Source organism: Echinops telfairi, unplaced genomic scaffold, assembly GCF_000313985.2.
Source record: "Echinops telfairi isolate 266 unplaced genomic scaffold, ASM31398v2 ScPeMD7_3533;HRSCAF=4204_0, whole genome shotgun sequence".
Taxonomy (NCBI): Eukaryota; Metazoa; Chordata; class Mammalia; order Afrosoricida; family Tenrecidae; genus Echinops; species Echinops telfairi.
Genome location: NW_022107431.1, coordinates 41,573,656 through 41,600,938, shown reverse-complemented (window position 1 = coordinate 41,600,938; position 27,283 = coordinate 41,573,656). Strand labels below are relative to the sequence as shown.

The window sequence follows — 27,283 nt, the reverse complement described above, 5'->3', positions numbered from 1 at the left end:
ATAAGCCAAGTGCTGGAGTGTAAAGCTTTACCGACAACCTTGTTCCAGAGGAAAGTCAGCTTATTCCAGGGATTTCAAGACTCCTGAGGAATACACAGGCTTTGGCTCTTCCTCCCAAGTCCCTGCTCTTTGACATTTTCCATGAAGAAGATGCAGGCCTACTAATCACGCTGACAGCGTTAGTAGGCCATTCCCAATTCCAGGCCAGAACCCCCGGCTAATGACCGCATTCTTCTTTTACAGACAATAAGTGAACGCTTAATAATTCCTAATCCAAACCAGGACCTAGCCTTCACACAGCGACCCCCTTCCTGCTGAGCTTTGAATTCGGTGTGTTCCCCACCTGCCGTGTTAGCTCGGCATCTAGCAGGCCCTGTCGCACTCCAACTCTGGACCTCTTCTTGCATCCTTGCTCCTGGTCCCTGTCATCCAGCCTCTACACACAGAGCAACTGATGTGACTTTAAAACGTGAAATCAGACTACCAAATTCTTCAACAATGGTCCAGTATACTAATAGCTCTTCACTTTGGCAATTGAGGCTCCATATAATCCCACCCCTCGGAATTCTCTGACTCCTTCCCACACCACTCTCCTGGAACGCTAAGGCCACGTCTGTCTTGTTTGTATTATCTCATCAGGGTTAGGCTGGTGCAGAGGGCAGAACACAAACCCAGACCATAGGTACTCAGCATTTCTTGAATGAACGAAAGGAAATTGAGTCTGTAATACAAAGAATGACCACTAGAGGGCTCCTTGACATTTGAGAACAAGACTAAATGGCCTGCTAACCACTGAGCCAGGACACCCAGGAGAGGTACAGATAAATGGGGAAGGATCATAACACAGTAAATTCATCTTAAAAAGTCATCCTCGAACAGCTGCCTAGAGTACCTGCTATCCAGGTGACCTTCCTGTGGCTGTCTGCCTGGCTCTTTACACAAAACAGATCACACACACACACACACACACACACACACACAATGTGGCTTCTCGCTGCCTCAGTGAGACATCTATTAACAGAAATGGTGACATAATGCATACAGAGCACTCAGTTCATTTCTGGCACATGTACGTGCCCAATAAATGGTGGCAGTTACTCAAGTCAACTAATGGAAATCGTTTCCGGCGGGCTCCTGTCTCAAACTCCACCTCCTTCAAGGCTCGGCTCCGACATTGCCTCTGCCTTTCAGAGGAGTAGAAATGCTGACCACGCAAACCCAAAGTTTCCCGCCAGCTCTCCTCTACCTTCCTTCCACAGTAGCCTTCAAGACAAAGCTGTCTCTATTTCCATTTACCCAACTGGGCCTGACCCCCCCACCCCTGCCCCTCCGCTGGAGCTACCCTCTGGGCCTGACTCCCCCCACCCCTGCCACTCCGCTGGAGCTACCCTCTGTCAGGGCTCTTTGTTGCTAAATCCAACGAAAACATTTTAGTCTCCATCACCAGCTACGGACGCTGCTGACCACTGTCATGCTCCCATCAGCCGGGCACCCGCCCCTTCCATTGCCTTGGCAGGTCCTTAGTCACCCACCCACTGCACGCAGCCCCGCAGGGGCATCCTCCACTCCAGGCTCAGCACCACCCAGGCTTTCTCCCTCCGGGGCATTTCATAGAAAACAACTCCTACACTGTAGGGCAGTTTGGAACTATGGACCGCACCTTTGCCTCCCACGCACCAGCCCACCCTTCTTAGTTACTGGAGTCATCTACATAAAACACAGCTGGCTTCAAACCCTTCTTGATGGTACGTTAGGGTAGAGGCCATCCTTTTGTGCTTATAAAGGGCCTTCAACACCCCTCACCCCCACCCCAGTCCTTCGTCAACTCCTCTCCCTTTTTTTCTGGACAAACCTAGTTTCACGAACATGTCACACCTCCCTATCTTTGCACCCATGTGGGGTTTTCTCTGCTTGGAACACCCCCTCCGGCTTATCTGTTGAACTGCCACTCATCTCTGAACACAGCCTCATGGGGACTCTGGAAACTGGCCCTTACGTTTCCAGGGCAGCCTTCTGGAACACTCATTATCACCCTGTGCAACTGCACCGCTTATCTGTCTCCCCTAGGGGTGCAGAACCGGGCACACACGTAGCATGGAGGCGTCCCTTCCATCCTGGCTTGGGGGTGTCAGTGGAGATCTGGGGACGAGCGTCCTTTCAGTGTACCCCACCGCACTCGGGGGAAAGGGGGTTGCAGTACAGCAGCTCAGCGCACACACGCAAACCTGGTAGGCAGGGCACCGCAAACGGCACGGATGTGCACATGTCCCCGAGCCCCGGGCCCAGACAGAGCCCTGGGGGAAACGCGCAGCAGCACGGGCCTTTGGTGCTGTGAGACCGCCAGCTGGCCTCGCCCACAGCCCTCGCCCGTACTGATAGGGCCTGGGGGAGAAATTACGTGTATTCTCGGAAACATTGCTCCTTTCTTCTGGAGAACTTCAGCAAATGTGAAGTACGTGCCACCAGCGGCGGGCAAAAGGAGACGTTGTCTGGGGGCAGGGGCGGGAAGAGGGGTTGAGACCTACCTGGAGGTAAATCTTCTTCACTCCAGGCACATAGTCTGCGATCCGTCCGAATAGCAGCCGCCCGACTCCAGAGGTGATGCCAATGCACATGAGAAGCACCACTTCATTGGTTTCATCCTTAAACTTTTCCTTCACGTACTTCATCTGCAGGCCAGAGAGGGGGAAATCCACACTAAATACTGCGGGGAAAGCTGCCGCGCTCTGAGGCTTTGTCCAAAGATGCCTCCGTGTCTCCCCAATGTTGGGAACTCTCACCTCACCCACGCTGAAATGTTTGCACGCTTTGTTGTCACTTTTCACATGAACGTCCGTGAAGAAAACTTTTCACATGGCTGAATGTGTGTAAGAAATGAGATGGCGGTGGTTAATCCAGGGGTACACCCGGCAGACCCTGAGCCATCAGGGCAAAGCCAACAGCCCTTTGAACACACAGCACAAGCCTGTCCTCCCAGCTCAAAACTGAGGCCGTCCAAGGGCTGGGCACGTGACCCCAGCTCCCCTGAAAGGCAGGTCTAAAGAACTGAACTGCTCCCTACCTCCAGCAGCCTGCATCCTGGGGCTTGTGAGCAAGTGTCATGGGCCCGACCGTTCTTGGTGACAGCAACAGCAGTGCTGGTATCCTCTCCTTCTAGATTGCCACTGACTTATTCGGGACACTGGCATACCCCGACACCATCATCTCTCTCTCCACTCCTTCCAAACTAATAACTGCCTTCTATTTTTCCCGTGGGTTCAGAACTCTCCTCCTAAAATACGTTATTTTCATCAATTCCTTATGCAACCTTGCCCATCCCTTAGCTTGCTATTCAACTCCCTCTAACTGACTCCCATCCAGTCAATTCCCACTCACAGTGACCCTCCTGGACAGGGGGGGACTGCCGCTGGGGTTTCTGAGACTGGAACTCTTTATAGGAGTAGAAAGCTTTGTCTTTCTCCCGCAGAGTGCCTGCAGACCTTGCTGTTAACAGCCCACTAGCCCACCAGGGTTCCTTTGGTATACAAAGTCCTCAAGAATCTGTTCCTACCTATCATTTTGTGATCGTACACCGATCCCTGGCTGAGAGGCAAAAAAACTCCCACAAAGGTGTGCAGGCCCCAGGCAAATGAACAGAACCAAGAAAAACAGACTGGCTGGGGAGAGAGGGCATACATTCTTATGAAAGGGAGCAGTTACCACTCCACTTAGGCTGATGGCTGCCAAACACTGACAAACCTGCCACCCAGCCCCCTTTTAAGAAGTCAGCCATGTGTGGAGGTATTGGCACCTAACTGAGACTCACAGCCCTGTGGGATCCAACCCTACGCAAGCCCAACACAAGGTACCTGCCGACTACATTAGGCCAGCTTTGATCTCAGCCCTAATCCCTGCTGGGTCGGCAGGACGGTTAACCACTCACTGTGTCCCCAAGCAGTGTGATGTTCTCACCTCTACCATGCCTCCGCCCCTTCTTGCTCCTTGGACTTTCTAAGTCCTACCCCTTTCTGTAAGATCCTGTTGGAACCTCACCTCCCTGGGATGTCTTCCTTGACTGCCCAGCCTTATAGCCTCTTGTTAATGGCTGAGAGTCTCCATGCACACTTTTATTAAGAGGCTGTTCCCACCTGTTCCTTTCCGAGAAACCCCTTCCCACATCAACCGTACATCCACCAGCCTGTTCTGAAGATACCTCAAGGTCGACCCACACCCACGTCATTCCAGGTGCCCCACCAACCTCAGTGCTGGGGGGCCACTGCCCAAGGCAGAAACCTGAAGACAACCTCGATCCCGCCTCTCCCTCTCCTCACACCCAGGAGTCCCATCAAATCCCCGGAAATGGTTCCAACATCTTTCTCAGATATACTTCCTTCTGTCCATACCCCCCAGGGTGTCAGTGTGCTTCTTAGCCCTGCTCACCAGGACACAACACCACCCTTCTTGATTGAGCCCCTACTCCTAAACTATAAGCCTGAGACCATCAGATGACTTTCAAAATCTAAGATGTCACTTCTCTGCTTAACCTCCCATAGCTGTCAGAGTACCGTTCAAACACCTATTCTGGCATCTAAAGCCTTCTTGCTAGATACTGTACTTCTCCTTCGCTATCCCTTTAAACGCACCACAATAGCATTTGTGCTGTCCAGCCAGGCAGCACAGAGCCACCCGCGAGCTACTGAGCACTGGGAATGTGGTGACAACACACTGAGACACGCGGCAAGGGTAAACTACACAACATAGTTTAAAACCCGGTGGGAAGAGGCACTAGAAATCACTTCTTATATTAGATCACTATAGACACCGCATTTTGGTTATACTAGGTTAATAAAGTAAAGTTATATGTTTGGCTCCCATGATATTCCTACAGAAGGGATCTGGGCTAAGAAACTCGCTTGTGGCTGCAAAAACTAGCTAGCTGTTGATGAAGGTGACCTCACACTGGTTTATGTGTGCAGACCCTTAAATCTCCCCACCAAGAACAGGCCCACAGAGTCATCAAGGGTGGATTCCAGTGCAACTGTGGGGAAAACTAACTAAATTAAGACAGGTGGGATACAATTATGTGTCTCCATTGGCTTTTGTCTGGAATTTTAATTCAGACTCATACATTAATCCACTTGGGGAAGCATTCACAAGCATCTATTATCACGTTTAAGTGGCATCTGCAATATGCGTAAGACATTCTTTAATATTCATACAAGTGATTCATTTCATGAAACGAAGAACACCTGCTCGCCACACTGCCAGTGCCCGTTGTTAGGGGTGTTTCTCACCTGCTTCGTAATCCTTAAAAGGAGACGATGAAATAAGCCTCTGTTCTAGTGGGCTGGGGCTTTTGAAGGAGGGCTAAAACTACTGTGGCAGATTTAAATTATGCTTAATGGAAATTTCGTTTTTAAACTATACAGGGCACTATTTCAATGAATGTTGTGATTATGGTTGTCAGGTTGTCATTTAAATTAGACAAGAACTTTGGCTTCGGACCCTCCTCCCACCCCACCCTCAACTGGCCATCAATCTCGGTAAAACGAGAGAAGTGTCTTGGATCAGTGAGTAAGTGAATTTGGTGGTGGGGAGGCAAAGTCTGACGAGGTGAGGGGCTGGCCTGTGGGTCCTGGGGTCCTTGCTCGCTGAGGCAGCACAGACCACGAGGCCCCCAGACCCTCTGCTAGCAGCCTGGGCTGCCCTGCCCTCCCCATCCCCCCAGAGCCCAGCATGCCCTTCCGTTGGTCAGGAAGCCCAGATGCCGGGTTCTTACGGGCAGACGGCTGGTGGAGAAGGGCATGGGAATGCTATCACCTCGCTCCTTGAAACCCAGGCACAGCCGACGTCTGGCCCCTCTTTACATGGAGGCTAATACTTTCTTCAGACTGCTGTTTAGAGATTTGTCTGAATATAAAATGAATGCCCTTTAGGGCAGGAGTTGGCCTTTCACTGACTGATGTTCTTCAACACTTAAGAGGGGTCCAGCCTGCAGGTGATGCTCTTGCCGACTGGCACCCTCAACCACTGCTAGCTCCTGGGGTGTTTCTGCCAACGGTCCAGACACTTCTGTGGCACACAGATGCCCTCCCTGGCTTTGTTTGAAAACCTGTTTACTGTTTCGTGATCCAAAGAAAACAAAGAACCCCACAGCCCCAAATAACTGTTCATTTGTGTCGATGGAGTGAAGAAGAAAATGGGAAAGGGGGTTCGTTTCTCCTCACCAGGGAAGACACGGTTTCTGACCAGCCAGCTGAGGGGAGGGCCCTCTCCCATCACTACAGCCTAGGCCCTAGAGGCACGTCTGGCTGTTGAGAGGCAGGGACTGCAGCCGAAACCTGAGGTCACCTCACTAGACTGACCTCACCCAGGGCTTCTCTCCCACTGGGAGCTGCATGCCCGACACCGGAGGCCTCAGAGGGCCACATCCACCAAAAGCCCAAGCGGAGTCAGTCCCCAGCTCCCAGAGACGAAGCCACAAAGGGACTTACGCGGTGTAAGGCCATGGCAAGAAAGCCGACAGTGGGAGCCCTGTAGACACTCGAGCTTCCCAGCTTTCCCAAAAGAATACCTAGTGGAAGGAGGCTCCGAGTCATTTCGCTGACAGGCACCCTTACATCCCGGCGGGGGCACACACGTGCAGAGCACGGATACCACTGATCAAACAGCCCCAGTCAGTGTGCACCAGAAGCCCTGGGGGCATACTGGTTGCACACTGGGCTGCTAACTCAAGGCCAGCAGTTTGAAACCACCAGCTGCTCCTTGGGAGAAAGGCGGCGCTTTCTACTCCTGAAAGCATTCCAGTCTCAGAAACCCGCAGGGGCAGTTCTACCCTGTCTACGGGGTTGCCGAGTCAGCATCAACTTATGACAGAGTGTTGTTTACTCAGACGAAGTTATTCACCCGGCCACTGCCACCTGTTCTGGGGTTGTGTTTGTTTGTTAAGGCACAAATGCTGTTTCCTTCTTGTCTTTGGGGGTGCATATTTTTCCACCACTTATTCCAGTTCTTGCGGGAATATACGTAGGAGGGGAACTGCTGGTATAGTAATCTTAAGCTAAATTTTTTGAAATACTGCCAAACGGTTTTCCACAGCATCTGCACTGCTTAATGTCTTTTTGTAATTTACTACATACATACAATGCAAATGCTTTGGTACACAGGAGTAAAATGATACAGAATAACAGCTGACGAGCCTCTGAAAGATTATTTCTGAAGGCAAACTTGCAGGGACAGCTAACTCAAGTACCAGATGAGAGACTTATTAAGGTCAGGAAACCTGGTGGGGAAAGGGCATGGGGGCCACAGCTGACCTTCCGCAGGGAGGAGAATCCAACCCCACCCAGCCCCAGGATGACTGCCCCCAGGCAGAGGTCAGACATGCCTCCGCTGCCCATCCTGCCTGACCCTATTCTGACACCAAGCGCTCCTCTCTCGGCACTCCTCTGCTGGGTTCAATAATCCATTACCAAGGCCACACAGAACTCACAGACAATTTTCATGACTGTGGGGGTTTCTTAGGGAAGTTAGCAGACTGCCACAAGCCAAGCTCATACAACATTAAGGTTATAGTCTTCGGTCCACAGTGGCCCCTCTCCTCAGCCAGCAGCCACGTCTCTCTCTGGTCCTCAGCCTCTCAGTCATGTGGTCCCTTGATCTCTGCCAGGAAGCCCACCTGCTGCTCCATATCACTGTCTCATACTATCAGTGGTGAGGCTCCCCTACTGTCTCATGCCCTCTATGCTGCGGCCTCTGATTTCTCTGCCTCCTTAAACAGGGGTGGTGTACACGTTCCTCTGCTGGCTGCTCTTCCTTGACGGCCCTGAGAGTCTCTGTCCCTGCTTCTGAGATGGCTCCCTTACACTCAGAGGAATGGCCAAGTTGACCCATCCCTAAGTGAGGGTCCTTATACCTTATTTGCATGGTCCCACCCAATCATTTGGTAGGAGTTAGAAATGGATAGAAGAGCCATACAGAAGCAATTTCAATTCACCACAACGATGACACGCAGGCTGTGGGACTAAAAGAACCGCACCCGCCTTTGCAGAACAAAGAAAAATATATACACATGGGAGACTTCAAGAAGCTTGTACAAAAATTCCATGATCTCGGGACATGGGAGAGGGGGAGGTGGGGGAAAGGAAGTGGGTGTTAACAAACCCAGGAACAAGGGAACAACAAGGGATCCAAAATCAGTGGCAAGGAGGGTGTAGGAGGTTTGGTAGGGCTTGATCAAGGACAATGTAATTCTGAGAGGAATTATTGAAACCCAAATGAAGGCTAAGCATAATAGTGGGACAAGAGGAAAGTAAAAGTAAATAGAGGAAAGAACTAGGAGGCAAAGGGCATTTATAGAGGTCTAAATACAGGCATGTACATATGTGAATATATTTATATATGATGATGGGGAAATAGATCTATGTGGATATATTTATAGGTTTAGTATTAAGGTAGCAGATGGACATTGGGCCTCTACTCAAGTACTCCCTCAATGCACTTTGTTCTATTAAACTGGCATTCCATGATGCTCACCTTCCCGACATGATCGCTAAAGATAAAGTGGGTGCATAAGCAAATGTGGTGAAGAAAGCTGATGGTGCCCAGCTATAAAAAGCTGATGGTGCCCAGCTATAGTGTCTGAGGTCTTAAAGGTTTGAAGATAAACAAGCAGCCATTTAGTTGAGAAGCAACAAAGCCCAAATGGAAGAAGCACACCAGCCTGTGTGATCACGAGGTGTCGATGGGATCAGGTATCAGGCAACAAAGAACAAAATCATATCATTGTGAATGAAGGGGAGTGCAGACTGGGGACCTAAAGTCCATCTGTAGGCAACTGGACATCCCCTTATGGAAGGGTCCTGGAGAGACCAGTCAGTCAGGGTGCAGTATGGCACCAATGAAACATACAACTTTCCTCTAGTTCTTTAATGCTTCCCCCCACATACCACTATCATGATCCCAATTCTACCTTACAAATCCAACTAGACCAGAGGCTGTACACTGGTACAGATAGGAATTGGAAACACAGGGAATCCAGGACAGATGAACCTCTCAGGACCAGTGGTGAGAGTGGCGATACCGGGAGGGTGGAGGGAGGGTGGATTGGAAAGGGGGAACCGATTACAGGATCTACATATAACCCCCTCCCTGGGGGACAGACAACAGTAAGGTGGGTGAAGGGAGACATTGGACAATGTAAAACATGACAAAATAATAATAATTTATGAATTATCAAGGGTTCATGAGGGAGGGGAGAGTAAAAATGAGGAACTGATACTAAGGGCTGAAGTAGAAAGGAAATGTTTTGAGAATGATATTGGCAGCAAATGTACAAATGTGCTTGACACAATGGATGTAAGTATGGATTGTGATCAGAATTGTAGGAGCACCCAATAAAATGATTAAAAAAAATTCCATGATCTCAATTCACCTTTCCACGAACTTTTTGAAGCCTCCTTGTGTTATCTGCGTAAGTAGAGGAGCCCCCGTGGCTGCAGGTTCTGTGATCTTTGGGAGCTAAAGACTCCGGTCACCCAGTCTCCACAGGTCCTTGCATCCCTGCCCCCGAGCCGCTCCTCTTTAGATGCCACTCACGAGACTAAAACGCCGCAGGCACCCCTGCTTGGGCACCACCGTCTCCAAAAGAATACATTTCTTAGCGGAACAGACGCCTTAATTTTACAGAGCGCAACCCGCCCGTAAAAAGACATAATATACATTATATAATATCTTCACTGACTGAAATTTCAACTAACTTCTGTAGCTTCTCAGCTCCTCATAGGAAAGACTGAATTCAGAGCATTTTTGTTTATGTGTTATTCGTTCCGGGAGCCCTGGTGGCCCAGTGGGTCATGCGAGTTGGGCTGCTGACCACAGGTCAGAAATTTGAATCCCCCAGCCGCTCTGCTGGAGAACGACCAGGCTTTCTCCTCCCCACCGGGCAGTCTCCATGCTCCATGCTTCAGAACGGCCTCCGTGAGGGCGGGTTTGGTTATTCACTCAGGAACTGTGCACCTCCAGCGGTTGCCCCTCTTTCACATGCCCTGTCATTTCTCGGATTATATCATCCAAACATTTGAAGAGCTACTCCAAACTCTAAAAGACCATTCTGCTCAATGCAAAAAAAAATTTTTTTTTTTCCTGCTTAACCATGTATTTTTTAAGGGAAATTCAAAGAACAGAGCTTGGTCCCTTTGAAAGGCAGAGGTCGGTTTGGAAGGAGTAGAAAGCCTGCTCCGTGGTTAATGAATAATCTCAGTTTGCTGCAAATCCCAACCTCACACTACCCTTTGCCTTCACAAAGAGTGCTGGTTGTGCAGTGCCCGCAGGGCTCCGCTGTTACCCGAGGGCTCAGCGGTTTGCAATCGCAGTCTGCTTCCACGATGGTGAGAGCCTTGGGACCCTCCAACAGGGCAGTGCTGTTGGCCCCTAGGGCTGCGACGGCCTGCAGAGGCTTTGCTCTGGTTGGCTTCAGAGCAGGGCGAGCAGAAATCTTCTCAATGAGGGAGCTTGATTTGATATTTTCTTTTTAGAAAAGCAATTTCTCCATGTTGCTGTTGTTGCTATTTGTTTTGGCTGGGAAGAGAAGAGGCAATAAATTGAGATAGCAGGCATGCCCTTAGGAAGTTGTGCTTGAGTGAGCCATGGGAGGTGAAGGCATTCACTAATTCCACAGAGGTGGGTACACAGAAGGTTAAGTCCTTCACATGAACTACTACTGAAATAGGGTTTAATGGCCATGAATAGAAATAGGCACCCACTAGACCAGCAGTTCTTAACCTGTGGGTTGTGACCCCTTTGGGGGTCTAATGACCCTTTCACAGGGGTCACCTGATTCATAACAGTAGCAAATTACAGTTGTGAAGTAGCAACCAAAATAATTTTATGGTTTGGGGGTCACCACAACGAAGAACTATATTAAAGGGTCGTGGCATTAGGAAGGTTGAGAACCACTGCACTAGAGCAATGTCAAGACATAGCATTAGGTATGAAATTGGATCTGCTCTGACGGCAGATGCAACTGGTCGTGGTGTGCTTGATGGGAGAACACACAGCTTCCCTGTGGATCGGTCTTGGAGGCTGGCTCTTGGCCAGCGTTTTAAAAGGCTAACATCAGCTCTTTTTGCCGGGACTGCACTTGTGGCACACGTACTTATTGTCTCCTCAGCAACGGACCAGGTAGAGAGCACACATCTGGCCTGACAGGGCTCTAGGAGGTATGGGTGGCTTGTTATGTTTATTCTTTTAAAAGGCTAATCTCTCCATTTCATTCAGATGGGTTTCCATGGTTTCAACAAGCACACCTGGCACAGAGAAAACATTGAGAAAAGTCTGGACTGAACAAGACGAGGAAAGAGCGTCCAGAATACAGATTCTCTGACTGCTACCAGAGGGGAGAAAAAGATGGCCTGAGAAGGCTGATGGGTCTAAATAAGCCTAGTCTAATTTTGAAAACATTCTATAGTTCCAAAGAGAATCTTTTTGAGCCGTGTGTGTGTATGTATGTGTGTGTGTGTGTGTGTGTGTGTGTGTGTGTATAAATATTTTCTCCCCCCATAGGTTAAAAAAAAAGTGAACTTCGTTCTTGACAGCATTAGATGGTAGCACTGGGTATGGGTATAAAGTGAGCTATTTCTGAAGCAGGACAAGGAATCGCATCTAACTCACTGCCATCGAGTCAATGCTGACTCATAGTGACCCTACAGGGCAGGGTTTCCAAGACTGCAACTCTTTATCCAAGTGGAAAGCTTTCTCTTGCTCCCAAGGATACAATGGTTAAGCAGGGACAAGGACACTGGTTTTTGCTGAGCACTTTTGTGTTCTAAGCATAAGCATTATAATGATCCATAAATTCACTCGTCAATATATGGCAGCATTTTAAGTTCTGCAGACACATGCACAGAGGTGGGGGGGCCCTGACATCTGCTCGGCTGCTGGCTGGGCTGTCCATCCTCAGCAGCCGTCCCTCCTCTGCAAGAAGCTGGGAGCTGGTGGAAGGCATGGGGCTGACCCTGAACCTCCTGCCATCCAAGTCCATTATCTTCAGCTGCTACATATCGAAACTAGTTTGGATAAGCATAAAACAAATTTTATTCCCCTGCCACTACATACACATATGACCTGAGAAGTCTTTTAAGCCTCCTAAATTCTTTGCCTGCAAGACAGAGATAAACCTGTTCTCACCTTCAGAGGTTACACAGTAAAGCACTGAGAAAGAACTAACTCGGCGACCATAACCAGCTATTTGAATGAAACATGGCCGTGAAAAGGTAAGCTAGTAATTCAGGCAGTTTGTAAACTCAATCTGAAACCAGCATAAAGCATCGATTGAGTGCCAAACACAAGCGAGGGGCTGATGACAAAGAGGAGACTGCCCTTGTCTTGCCCTTGTGGTGTATCCAGCTTACTCCCCGTTTCTTCATGAGGTCCTGAGATGTTCAAATGGCTCCACATGAGCCTTCCTGGAGGATGCTGTAGACAAACCCACCGTCCTCACTAGCCGCCCTACACTTACCAGAGCACAACATGCAGCGCCAGGCCCTAACAGAAGGACGGAACAGCTGCTTCTCCATCCACAGGGAATTGAAGGTACATCATAGCTAGTTTTAAATGTCTGTGGATTTCTTTCTCCCCGACATATTCAAAATCTTTCACAAGTTTGGAGTTGTATGAGCCCCCAATAAAATGATTCTTTTTTCAAATGGCAGACCAGACTCCTCAGTCAACTCTGTGAGTGATTAGGGTTACGTCTGGCTAAACGGTTTTCTTTCTACCAAGATTCTATTATGTACACATTGAATGTCGGGAAAAATTCTGGTTCGTTTTCCAAGGATATTCCTGGAGGTTATACCTGGTTGTACCTCTTCTATGACTCTGTGTGTCTCTGGTTAAGTAATTTAACCCTTCTGTGCCTCAAGACAATGAAAGAATCTTTACCACCATTCCTTTTCAGCTCCTAAGTTACTGTGGCACTTGCTTTGTTTGGTGGCATTTAAATGTCTTATTTTATTGAAAAGCCATGATCTTCCTAAGAGAGTTAAGTTCTGGCTACACTAGATTGCTGCACTAACTTGCCACGTGACTTCTGCACATTTGAGGGCATGCTTTTTTTTTATCGTACATTGGGAGGAGAGTGGCGTTGCTGGATCATCGACTGTGTAGTCAGCAGTTTAAATTACTCATCAGCATCCCCGAGCGTTTACCCTTTACCCCACTCCTCCATGATTCTCCCTCTGGTGGGTTACTGCCTTTCCTTCACCCAGCTCAGCGCCCATCCTCCAGCTAGTCTGGTACTTTCTCTTCCCTCCTTTCTTCTCCCGCCCTTGGCAGCCTCCAAAGCCTGGGCCCTTTGGTATGAATGCCTTTCTCTCTCTCCCTCTCTTTTAAATATATTTTTTTCACTTATAAGTGTAGTCTCATATAATCTTTGTCCTTTTGTGATTGAGTAATGTCACTCAGCTTGATGGTCTCCGGGGCCATTCCTGTGCGGAGGTGCCTCATGGTTTCCTCATTGTTTATTAGTGGGTTCTGGTAGGCATTTAGTTGTTTCCATCTTGCTATCGTGAACAGGGCTGCGATGTACATGGGAGTGCATGTTATGTGCTGTGGTTCGTACTTCTTTAGAGTATGTACCCTGCACAGGGATTGCTGGATTGCCTGGCCTTTCTATTCCATGTTGTGTGAGGTGGCGCCATATTGTTTTCCACAGCGGTTGTATAGATTTTGTGTTTTGTTTTGGAGAAGTTCTTGTGGACACTAACTCTGAAGGTTATAAAGTTCAAGGGGGAAGCAGGCTCCCTGAGAAAGAATCCAGTGCCAAACACGTCACTGGGCAGACAGGCTGCCCAGTCTGGTGTGGTAGCCCCCAGAGGCCCGGTTACTGCCCTCTTTTTTTGGCCTGGCTTTCCCGTTTCTGTCCTGATTCTATCCATCTAGCTAGCTCTTTTTCTCCCCCACCTGTTGGCAGCTCAGTCAAAATTGGCAAGTGTATATCTCTGCCTTACAAATGAAAGTGCAGGGTCTCCTATGAAAGGGCAGTGCCTACTGATCTGGATGTAGAAAACCCACAGTCAGGTGCAATGAGCCAGTCAGTCCACTCACCTCTGCTTCCATGTCTCGTAAACAGGTTTGCCCTGGCAGTCACGTGGCCCGAGGGGCGGCGTCCAGGCTGAAAGGCCCGTTCCTCAGAGCCACACCAGGGTTTACAAGAAGCCACAAGTCTATACAGGCTGGTGTGCTTTTTCCATGTGGGCTTTGTTGATTCTGAGCTAGATGGCCGCTTGTTTACCTTCAAGCCTTTAAGACCCAAGATGCTATATCATTTGATAGCCGGGCACCATCAGCTTTCTCTCGGGGGACATGGGAGAGGGGGAGGTGGGGGAAAGGAAGTGGTGTTAACCAATCCAGGGACAAAGGAACAACAAGTGATCCAAAATCAGTGGCAAGAAGGGTGTAAGAGGCCTGGTAGGGATTGATCAAGGGCAATGTAACTGAGAGGAATTACTGAACCCCAAATCAAGGCTGAGCATGATAGTGGGACAAGAAGAAAGTAAAAGGAAATAGAGGAAGGAACTAGGAGATAAAGGGCATTTATAGAGGTCTAAATACAGGCATGTACATTTGTAAATATATTTATATATGACGATGGAAAAATAGATCTATGTGTATATATTTATAGGTTTAGTATTAAGGTAGCAAATGGACATTGGGCCTCCACTCAAGTACTCTCTCAATGCAAGAATACTTTGTTCTGTTAAACTGGCATTCCATGATGCTCACCTTCCAGACACAATGGTTGAAGACAAATGTGTGTATAAGCAAATTACTTCTTGATATAAAGCCCTCTCTTACACATATATAAGTGTCACTGGATTTGTTTCTCTAGTCAACCCAGCCTAACACAATATGACACTTGAATTTTAAGATTATTCAACACGCAACAGTCTACTATATTTTCTCAAATAACACCTGAGGATATTTAAGGATTAAACAAAACAAAGCCATCAGGGGAAGTTTACACATTAACAAGGATGAGAGATGGGGCAGAGTCTGGGACAGGTCGGGACCTTCCCAGGAAACTCAAAGAGTCTACCAGTGGCCCCAAAGGTTGTCTGTGGCTCCAGAACTCAAGACCTTTACTTTTTCCATTGTTCTGTGACAGTATTTATGTGGGTGAAGTGTTGCCTAGATCTGCCTCACTTTGTCCATTTGCCCATTTTTGTTTTGCACTGCTCAGTCTGTGTTGCAGAAAACAGAACCGAACATAAACCTACATGTGTTCCACGCCCTGCTTCTCAGAAGCGGTAGGAGGGAAGCTTGCACTGCCTCAATGTGCACAGACTCCAAGACCAGAGAGCAAAGGCAAGGGTACCGGGGCTGGAAATAAGGCCCCATGATTCCCTCTCATCTACCTCACAGCAGCCTATCTCTGTCTTTAGTTTTGAGAAAACAGGAAGATGTAAGTCCAGCGAGGTTGAAAGTGAGTAGCACCCATTTCTGAGGGTGACCTGAAGAAGGAACGAGAGTCCTTCATAAAACGATTTAACAACAACACGGGACTAAGAATCTGAGCCCTGTGTTTAGATCGTGACACTGAGCAGCATGGGCGACCTGAACAAGTACAGCTTCTCAGGGTTGTTTCCTGGGTTAGAAATACAGGGGTATTTATTGTAGTCGCCCTTTGTGACGGTTACATGAAAAAGCTTGCCCAGCATAGAGTCTTGATAAATGTTTGCTGACGTGCCTGTGGGAGCCCCAAGGAGGAGGAAGCACACAGGCCGTTCCCATTTCCCTGGCTCAGCGTCCTGAGCTCTGGCCGGGAGCAGCAAGCTGCCCCAACCACAGTATGCATGGAGGGGTCCCACCCAGTGAGCCTGCCAACTCCACGCCAGCCCGGGCCCACAGCAGCACCTGGCATTACTCAAGTCATAAAACATGTGAGGTACTGCATGGCCTCCACTTATTGGCTTGTTAGCCTCAAATTCCATTTCTCATGTAAAACTACTACTTGTTTTTTTCCCAAATACAACTGGACTTGGAGTCCACAGATTTGCCTTGTAAGCGGTTCAAAAAGATTATGTCGGTAATCACAACAGCAGATAAATGGGATCATTCCTACCAGGTCAAAGTTTTTCTTGAGAACAGTTACACACATGCCACAAACCCAGCACACTTACACCTTATCAGTGCTTAAAAAAAACAAAACGCAAAGGCAGGGTAATAAACATGTGTATTACAGATTGTAAGGCATGACTCAGTCACCTTTGTCTTCAGAGAGAACTACGCAGTCTGGAGCTTAAAGTTGACAGCTTGACCCACACCGGTGCTCTGGAATCAAAGAACAGGTTTTCAAGGTGGCAGGAGAACCTTGGAAACGAGAGCATCATCCTCTTGCCAAGGAGGGTGCGTTCCGTGCCACGAGGAATCATCTCATCACTGTCTCCTCAAACATGCGTCATCCTCTGGCTGACATGACCGTTCAGTGCTGTCTCGAAACTATGTGGACTTTGATGCCCGCGCTATGTCTCCTGCATCCTACTTCTGCACATATTACCTGAGTATCCTTGAGGTTTTCAGCAGCTACCCTGGAGGGCAGTCACCTATGGACTGCCCTGCTCTAGTATGGCCACTTCGAGTTCCTATTCCTTCCTTCCATATACTTATAATAGTGACCAAACCAAAACTCACTGCCGCTGAGTTGGTCAGAAGGTGCACAAAGCTACCCCCGCCCCGTGGGTATGGCAGAAGGAGCAGGGGGCGGGAGAGAGGTAAGATCCTAAAAGTCAAAGGGACCGGGTCATGGAGGGCCTTGTGAAGTTTTGTAGGGGCATCAACTTTTACTGTGAGAAATGGGGAACAATTGAAAAGCTTTCTACAGATTGACCTACGTTTGGAAAGCATGCCTGTGTTAAGAAAAGCCTACAGGAGACAGGGCAGGGAGCAGGGAGTCTGGTTCAGAGGCCACTGTAGTGGACAGTGGTGGTCTGGGCTGAACTGTCAGTAATGGGGACAGTGAGAAGTGGGTGTTTCTGAAGGGAAAACCACCAGGACCTCTAACTAGATCCTCCGTGTAGAGAGATGGAAAGAGGAGTCAGCTGAAAGGCTGGGACTGCCATCTCCTGAGAGAAGCTGGCTTAGGGCCGAGCAAGGTGGGGGTAGGAGATGAGGAATGTGGGACTGGACAAGGGAAGTCTGGAGTCACGGAGTCAGCAGGAGGCGATCTAAGTCGAGTGGGGAGCTCAGGTAGAACTAGACACATGGCCTCATCAGCACATACATATGTGAAGTTTGAACCTAGGGGAAGGAATTCGTACCTACAAAGAAGAGGAAGAGATAAAGGAGCAAGCCTCTGGACTCTGATACTCAAAAAGTCAGAGAGAAAGAGGAATCAGCAAAATACATGGTAAAGTGTGATTGATCCGGAAACAGGGGGAATCAAGGGAGTATTAAGCTCCTGAAAGTCCAGTGAAGAAAAAATGGAAAAGAACGCTTTAAAACCTAACCCTCAGGTACAGGGTGCAATTCATTAAACCTGAGGCAGCTTCTTACTGTTTGGGACGCTAGGTGTATCTAACCAATCTGGAAGAGTTGTCCCCTTAAAATGAAACATAACAATTCATTCCACATCGACCACAGAGCCATTAAAAAAAATGAAACCTGATGCCCAAGACCCAATTTCAGTGCTACAATGCTTTTTCTAACCACCTTTCCCTTTTGAGCCTTCTCTAGCTCCCCCTTCGAGCCCTCCAGACAGCAACCACACTGCAGTCACTAAAAGAACACTCATTGTTATGTAAGGAGCTGGGCTAGATGTTTGACATACATTCTGCCCTACAGCTCACAACAATTCAGCAACATTAGGATTAGCCCTGTTTCACACCCCAGAAAGCTGGTGATTAGAGAGGCTGCCCACAGCTATGCTGCCAGCAAAAGCCAAAGCCAGGTTTCAAACCTAGACCTGCCTCCTTCACCATGTTTTCTCTTAAGCACTAGGCAATCCTGCCTCTTCCATGGAAGATGTACAAACATCATTATCAACAGGTCACTTTTCCTGTGGCCATGGGCAAGTTATTTAATCTCTCCAAGCCTTGGTCTTTTCGTCCACACGATGAGAGTGGTCTATCATAGCTATTGTCGGCTAAGATAACTTGCGAACAACTGCTCTGGAAACTTTGAACAGTGTCATCGTTACATTCAATAGCATGGGTGCATGCGCCTTCCAGCTAGGTCCCTATGCCACATCTGTGTATCCCCTTCACCATCCAATAGAAGCGTAACAGGAATGGGGTACCAACCTACCAGTCTCTGGTCGGGTTCAAGAGACCTTTACCCTTCCGAAGAAGGAAAGTGATGTTCTGTTTCATGAAGTCCAAGTTAAGTGTCCATAATTCAAACCTTCAACTGCACCCAAGTAGCAGAGACTTAAGCCTTCAAGGCATTGAGATGTCTTACGCTTGTTCTCCAAAGTAGCTTTCAGTTCCTTAGCAGTTGGATAAATAATAATAATAAAAAAATAAAAGCACTCCAATAAATAATATAAAAAATAAAAACATTACCATATTTTTCAAAGAAAACATGCCTGGAAGGAGGGTGAGCAGAAGAAAGGCACAGCTTGCATTGCTGGAGCTAACAGATCTTCTTATGAATGACCGCACACAGCCTCCTGCTACAGTAGTGTCTACAAACTTGCCTTGTTTATCCCATCAGCTCAAGAGCAATGGGGCAGTGGATTTAGGAAATTTTATTTACCATAAGAAAAAGGCGAAATACAGTGAACCCTCGCCACTTCACGCTTCGACTTCCGCGGCTTCACTCTATCGCGGTTTTTGCTAACAGCGCATGCTCTGTCATTACTGCCACTGATTGGCTCATACTGTACACGCTTGATGCCATAAATAATATAATAAATAATAAATGATAATTGTAACATCCAAAATGTTTTACTGTATTTTCCCTTTTTCGTTTAATAAATTGGGTAATACGAGTGTAATGGTGACTAAAGGGTGTTTTTTCATGTTCTCTATGCTCTAACTACGAAAATATTTGATTTACAAATAAGGAATCCTACTTCGCGGAATTTCATTTATCACAGTAGGGTCTAGAACCAATTAACCGCGATAAACGAGGGTTCACTGTATATATGAAACATCCTGAAATACCCCCAGCAGCAGCCCCATTTGTTCCTAATAAGTTAGGCTGTCATAGGCTTGCCACCAGGTAAGGAAGGGGCCAATACTACTTACTTTGCTGACTTCCCAGGTTGGTGCTTAAGGCCAAATGAATTAGTATGTGTAAAATGAATGTACAAATTCCAAATATATAACCAGAAATAACTAGTCAGTGACCTACAAGTTGTCCTTTGGTAAATGTCTAGCTCAGCAAAGTCGAGAGAGTGATTTATCTGGGTGTGTTTACCGGGCCATACAAACAGCATTAAAAAGGGGGAAGGGGAGATATTTCTACTCATTTTCAGAGAGAATAATAAATATGCTCCTGACTGCAGAACTTACAGAAGAAGTCAGTCAATGAAGTTGATCCTTCCACTATATTAACTATACCGTCGAACAACAACAAAAGGCTTCTTAAGAGTTCAAGTATGCCTTCCTGAAAATATGAAAATGACTATTAGATCAAAATGTGGCCACATATTGTGTCTGTTACATGAATTTCACACGAAGTCATTATACCAAGTATCTCCAACCAAAAAACATAAAACAAAACTCAATGACATCACATCAATCCTGACTCATAGTGACCCCCACCGATAGGAAAGGGTAGCACTGCCCTTTGGGGGTTTCTGAGACTTCAACTCTTTACGGGAATATAAAGCCTCATCTTTCTCCTGAGGAGTGGCTGGTGGTTTTGAACTGCTTCACTGTGTGGATAGCAGCCCAACACACACCAACTATGCTGCCAAGTATCTCAGGTTCCTGAAAATGCCAAGTAGCTGAGAAGAGTACCAAACTTAATCTTTCCCTCGGCTCGCCATTGCTCCTCCTAGTCACTTCCTCGACTGCTCTGGCAACAAGAAAGAAGAACTGAGAGATCGGAGTTACTCTTAGACTGAGGACCTGCCTCCCACTTGGCTTCCTGTTTCCTTGGTCTAATCCCTATTTCAACTAAGCATAGACAGCCAGAAAGTGTTGATGAACTGGCTTCTGAACTGCTGATATGAACCTTCCCCAAAACTCTTAAAAGAAAAACTGCATAAATATCTAAGAATAGTAGATTGTAAGCTTGAAGAGACCCACTCTTTGCTCCATTCCACCCTTCCTTCAATCCCTTCCCTCTCCCCTCCCTCTCTCACACACACACACAGTTATGCTAGTATCATTTTCTCTATCATTCATCAATTATGTAGAACTGTAACTATGTTTCCAGTCACAGGCGCAAAAAAAGAAAAGGGGACAGAATTACAATGTTTGAGCAAGTTTGGCGCCACGAGCAAACACTATAGATACAGCTTATTCTTGTTTGGATGTAAAGAGGCTGAAATTTGCCCTCTGGAACAGAAATAAACAATATAAACTGCTTGATCATTTGAAATCTAGCTCCCTATGAAACCCTAGCGAAAAGTCCCTTGCAGGGCATTCCTGTATCTTTTCTCAAACATGCTTCTCAACAGAATTCCTGTTTCCCACAAGCAGATGTAAAGCATCTTTGTATGGAGGCCACTGGCTGCTTTGCTAACTACCTAATTTCTGCAGGCTTTTGGTGAAAAATAACTTACGCTGGCAAAACCATCACATTACTTTGTCCTTCATTCAGATGACTAGGTCACGCAAAGTTTTTGTGTTGGTGGTATTTGTCCCAAGGCTTTCAGTCTTAAAAAACAAAACAAAACAAAAAAACCCCACAGCTATGTTTGTTTGTTTGGAGATGTTCAAATACCAAAGCACACAACGGAATGGATCCTCTGTCTAATGGCCGATGGATGTGCCAGCGAGCACCTGAGAGACCATTCATTCCAAGAGGCTCCAAATTATCAGCGGGATAATGTTTGAGGTCAACTGCACCATGATCTGTCTTGTTTTCCCAGGAAGCATGTCTGCATGGGATCATCAAGCCGTAAAGACGCATACTCACCAAGTGAACGTAAGGCACAAAGTATCCAAAAAGTGCCAGCGGTATTCCCACTGCCCACACTGCGTAAGCAGCCACCTTGAAGATGGCGAAGTTGAAGACTTTTTTTGGCGGGCTGAACTTTCTCCTGGAGAAGAGGGAGGAGCCGTTGGCTCCTTTGGTCCCACAGTCTCTGTCTTTGTCTTTGTCCGTGGCACCCAGGGGTCGGTAAGTGAAGCCAGCCAGGAAGAGCACGAACATGAAGATGCAGAGGACCCTCATGGTGTTGAAGAGGCCCAAGCTCTCCGTCAGCACCCTCAGGAGGAAAGGCAGCAGGATGGTGAAGACACTGCTGCCGGCGGTGACAATGCCGTTGACCAGTCCAAGGCGCTTCTTGAAATAATGCCCCAAGATGACCAAGGAGGGCTGGTAGGCAAAGGAGCAGCCGCAGGCAAATATGATTCCGTAGGTGAGGTACAGAGGCTCGATGGAACTGCGCAGGGATGAGAGGGGGAGTGCAGCTTTCATTATCTTTGTCACGAGCTTGGTAGGACAAAACCTTAGAGCAAACGTGGGTTTTAGTTAAAGCGTTCTCTGCACAGCACACTGAGGGGAGAGGTTAATAAACCAGGCCTGCAGCACTGAAAGTAATAGGAATGGATCACAAAAAACACCTCGGATGTGTGAGAATTGACCACTGAAGTCCAGAGAGAGCGAGTTGCCCAGGTCCTTCCTGTGGAGTCCAGGCAACCCAGACAGCACTGGAAGAAATAATCGAACTATTGACCTATGTTAATCCTACTGGCGTTTTCCCAGGTGCCTACTTAGCTGTCTCTTAACAAGGGAGGAAAAAAAAAAGAGCTACACGACTTTTCTCCCCAAGGTTAGGCCAGGAATATTTGCACAGAGGAGTACCTGCACCTAATTTCTGCTAGCCTAAGGGCTGTGGACCAACCTTCGCCCTGTATTGCGCTACGTTTGGTGTTGGGCAAGATAGCGAGAAATCATATTCTGGTAGCGGGCAGACTAAACTACGTGAGTTCATGAGTGACCCCAGTTCGTAAGCTTCCAGGCCATGCCTGCCTCCAAAGAACAAGAAGGGACGGAGAGCTTTCTAGTTCAGCAAACAGACGTAACTGCACGCCTCTCACCAGGGGAAGAATCATGGCATGACTTTCTTGGAATCAATTAGGGTCCAAGGTTAAACGTGAACCGAAGGGTTTTGTTTTGTTTTCCTTTGGAAAAGTCCAATTCGAAAGAACATTTGTCAGTATTAAAGGCAAAGTATTTATTGGAAATGAAGATAAAGATAGTTAATAATTAAATTTTGGAGAATAATGCTAGGATAGCAATGTGCCAAAGTAATCAGAAGGAACCCTAGAATCTGATAAAATTAAGGCATTGTGATAGCTCTGCCTGAGATGCCCCCCCGCCTCCACTGATGCGCCATTTTCAAATCAGACCCCAAAACCATTCGTGGGTTTTCCCAGATCAATTTTACCCCCCCTTTTGCTGCATCTTTACTCTTCATTCAACAAGCACATAGTAAGCAGCTGCTGTGCAGCAGGCAATTGGTGAGAAAAGTACTTTAAAATGCAGTCTGCCTTCAAACTACTAGTTATGCTTTAGTGAAACAAAATGCCCACCCCGCAAATAAAAGCATAACACAGTACAGATATATAGGGTAGTACTTCACTCATTCTGAATAGACTTTCCCACGATACTTAGCACAGGTACTGACAGTGGGTACCTGGAAGCTTCAGATCAAAGAGAACACATGATGAGATAGACAGTCGATAACACAATGCTAAATTATTACTGCTAAAAAGAGAACTAAAGGTAAGCGATTTAATCAAATTATCTAAGCAGAATTTTATTCCTTTAAAAAAACTTTAGAAGAAAAAAAAATCAGGTATTTTAAAGATAGAAGATCTAATTTCTATCAAAAATAAATTTAGCTATTTAAAATCCAAATGATGCAGACAAAAGCTTTCAGGTCATCAAAATCTGATGTGCTGCTCTGGCCAATGGTTCAGTTTAGAAGTTCTGTTACTCACAGTTGTGAGCAGTGAAAAGGGGAGTTTCTGAAATGCTTCATTTCAAGGTACACAACAGTTGTATAGCTAAAAGCAACATGGGGAGGGGGGAAGCCCTTACCTTACGAAAGAACTGGACAAGAGCCCAATGCATCCGACGGCAGCGCCCACCACGGCTGTTTTCCGACAACCGAACAGGTCTGTGAAGACGCTGACTATTGGACAGCAGAAGAAGATCATCCCCATGGAGAGAGAACTTACCAATGCTGCGAAGGAGAAAGAAAGGAAAGGGGGAAAGACATCAGCACATGGCAAAGGGCAACTGAACTTACTCCATCTTGGCATGGACACACACTTCGCAGCACGCTCACACACACAAAGTAACAAGGACTGATAAATACAGGGGAAGCTGATGCTAAAATGAGTGACAAAGTTAAGTCACAGCCCAATGCACTGACTAACTGTAAGCAGCGTAACAATTATATGTCTAATCAATAGCTTGAGAAGTTGGTACTGATTTATACCTTGGTGGTGCTGTGGGTTAGGCAGTAGATTGAGAACTACAAAGTTGGTACCAGCTGCTCCAAGGGAGAAAACGAGGCATTCTGTTCCTGTAAAGATGTAGAGTCTCAGGAATGCTATACTGTAAGTCAGAATTGACTTATAATGGCTTTGGACTTTTGAGGAGAAGTGAGGTGGAGTTACACATAATCGAATATAAGCTGACCCAAATATCAGCTGAGGTACCTAATTTTGCCAGTAAAACTGCATAAAAAATGTGCTGAAAAACTAGGCTTGTACACGAGTACATATGGTATATATGAGATATGCTATAGGTAGTCAAAGTACAAAGAGATGGTAACCACTGGTGTCAGAATACTGACCCATTCTCTCACACGCACAGCACACATGCACACATACACACAGAGACAGAATGTTTTTGGTTGGATTTGTTGACCTGGATAATAGCTACTGGGTGTTTATTTATAAAACCATCCATCCATGTGCTACCCTCATGAAGAGATCATTGAAAATATGGATGCTCTACATGCAAAGTCTGGTGAAGAAATCAGATGGTACCCAGCTATCAGAAAGGACAGCGTCTGAGGCCTTAATAGCTTGTCTTAAAATAAGCAGCCATCTAAGTGAGGTATCGGCTAAGTCAGCTATGCGGAAAATGCACACCAGCCTGTGTGATCCAGGGGTTATAAGTAATACAATCTAAATATGGAGGAGGAAACTGTATTAGAGCTTAAATTCTGAACATTCAGTTTACAGATGGTTACGGATGACACTGGAAAGCCCACAATCCATTAGCAAGGTCTCTGAGTGCATTAAGCCTCTGATGAGTACCCTCTGACCACACACTGGGGGTGAGAATAGCCTTGCTATCAAACAGTGTCACTGTAAAGTGAATAGGTGCAGATGTATGCACTTAGGTTAAAATGTACCACATTATCATTTGAGCTCCTTTTTGACCCATTTTAAATTTGTTCCTAGGCTAAAAAAAAAAAAGATAGGTTTCCCCTTTTCACAATTAAGAAAATGTTACTTTTCACAATTAAGAGAATCAGAAGTCATAACTTCCTACTCTACTTATGCAAAAAACCAAACAGGAGAAAACTAAAAAAGAGAAACAAATATTAAGTATAAAGCAAGATTTTTAAAAAATCATTTTATTGTGGGCTCTTACAGCTCTTAGCACAATCCATTCATATATCTGTTGTGTCAAGCATATTTGTACATATGTTACCATCATCATTTTCTTTCTTTCTTTCTTTTTTTTTTTTTTTGCCTGACCCCAGCCCTGGAAAATTTTTTAAATTATTAAACCATTTTATTGGGTGCTCATACGATTCTTATCACAATCCATGCATTGTGTCAAGCACATTTGTACATATGTTGCTATCATCATTTTCAAAACATTTTATTTTCTACTTGAGCCCTTGGTATCAGCTCATCCCTCCCTCATGAACCCTTGATAATTTATATATATATTTTCATGTCTTACACTGACCGCTGTCTCACTTCATCTACTTTTCTGTTGTCTGTCCTCCAGGGAGGGGGTTATATGTCAATCATTGTGATCGGTTGCCCCTTTCTCCCCCTACCTTCCCCTTCCCCTCCTGGTATCACTACTCTCATTATTGGTCCTGAGGGGTTTATCTGTTCTGGATTCCCTATGTTGAGAGCTCTTATCTGTACCAGTGTACATACTCTGGTCTAGCCAGATTTGTAAGGTAGAATTGGGGTCATGAGAGTGGGGGAAGGAAGTATTAAAGAACTAGAGGAAAGGTGTATGTTTCATCAATGCTACACTGTGCTCTGACTGGCTCATCTCTTTCTTGTGACCCTTCTGTAAGGGGAGGTCCAATTGTCTACAGATAGGTTTTGGGTCTCCACTCTGCCCTCCCCCGCATTCACATCGATATGATTTTTTGTTCTGGGTCTTTGATGCCCGATATCTGATCTCATCAACAGCTTGTGATCACACAGGCTGCTGTGCTTCTTCCATGTTGACTTTGTTGCTTCTCAGCTAGATGGCCACGTCTTTAAGCCTTTAAGACCCCACATGCTGTATCTTTTGATAGCTGGGCACCATCTGCTTTCTTCACCACATTTGCTTATTCACCCGCTTTGTCTTCAGTGATCGTGTCAGAGAAGGTGAGCATCACAGAATTCAGGATTATTAGAACAAAGTGTTCTTAAAGATTTTCGTGGCAAGGAAATGAGTCTGTAAATTCTTCTAAAGCCAAGCAATAAACTACCAGGACCTAACAGAATTTAAAATGGCAGATAACCTTTGGAACCCAGTAATGACTGGGTTCCAAAAACTCTCTTTGGTACAGAGCCCACAAGGAGCCTTGGACAACAGCACAGAGTACCCCACCTCTACAGCCACAGAATGTTCTTTTGGCAAGTCACTTCACCACCAAGGCTTGTTTCTGATCTTAAAAGTGGATCACATACCTTTCCAGGAATCTGCAGGATTAAAAAGAATGCACTGAGATCTCAGTATGTGGCATACACCATACGCGCTCAGTAATCTTTGATGGCCTTACAAAATGAAGATGATCCACCCGTGGGCTCTGGAAGTTCACTAGCACGGAACCCACTCGTTGCCATCCATTTGGTTCAGACTCCCAGCTACCATGGAGGGCAAGGTGGAGCTTCTGGGGCTGTACATCCTCACTGGTGTAGAAAGCCTCACCTTTATCCTGAGGAGTGACTGGTGGGTTCAAACTGCTGGCCTTGTAGTTAGCAGCCCAACACCTACCCAATGACACGACAGCCTCCTGACTAGTGTGTGGCTGTCTCTCATTCTTCCATAGGGGAGATAGATCCTGACACTTGGTTGTTGCTGCTGTTAGGAGGTGCTGTCCAGCCAATTTGGAGTTATAGCAACACTATGTGACAGACTAGAATTGTTCCGTAAAGTTGTCAGGAGTACATGTCGAGACCTTTCTCCCACGGAGCTCCTGGGTGCATTCAAACCACCACCCTTTCAGCTAAGCATCAGAAAGTTAACCATTGTATCACCAGGGTGCCTTCCGGGCCCTAAACAAAGGAGATATTCTTAATGACTGGGTCCAAAGGAAGGGTCTTCCATTTTAAATTATATGGATTTAAATCAGCTTTGTTTTATTTTTTTTCTTGATTTGATTTTAAATATGCATGTGACAGTTGAACACTAAATACGGCTGGCCAAAGAAGAATCAAGGCATTTGAGTTGTGGTGCTGGAGAAGAATGTTGAAAGGACGAACAAATCTGTCTTGGAACGACCAGAGTCGGAGATGGCAAGACAGAGCCTGGAGAAGGCAGCGGGGAAGAGGAAGGCCCTCCACAAGAGGGGCTGACACAGTGACTGCAACAAGGGGCTCCAACACGGGAACAGGTGTGAGGACCGGGCCATGGTTCACTCTGTTGGACACAGGGTCGAGGTGGGTCGGCACCAACTCTATGGCACCTAACAAGACCACAATGAAACCACACAAATCTATCAGAATGTCTCCAGGTACAGGGCCACTTGTCATACCGAGTGTGTTGGTAATGATGTGCAGCACCTGGAAATCACAAATACTGCTAGCAGGAATGTAAAACAGCACAACTAATCTGAAAACAGTTTAACCATTTCTTTAGAAGTTTAGCATACAGCTACCATATGACCCGGGAGAAAGATGAGGCTCTCTGTTCCCATGAAGAG

At 46.6% G+C, this 27,283-nt stretch overlaps 1 protein-coding gene across 1 annotated transcript in view; it reads right to left on the bottom strand.

The window, feature by feature from the left end:
* Window positions 1-27,283, bottom strand: part of SLC16A10 (solute carrier family 16 member 10) — a 44,368-nt gene that overhangs the window by 14,152 nt on the left and 2,933 nt on the right. Inside the window, exons 2-6 of the mRNA XM_045294611.1 lie at window positions 27,116-27,192; window positions 26,049-26,060; window positions 23,200-23,344; window positions 21,067-21,535; window positions 2,526-2,669 (exon numbers count right to left, since the gene is read on the bottom strand). Coding sequence (XP_045150546.1) covers window positions 2,526-2,669; window positions 21,067-21,535; window positions 23,200-23,344; window positions 26,049-26,060; window positions 27,116-27,192 — 847 coding nt within the window. The remainder of the gene's footprint in view (window positions 1-2,525; window positions 2,670-21,066; window positions 21,536-23,199; window positions 23,345-26,048; window positions 26,061-27,115; window positions 27,193-27,283) is intronic.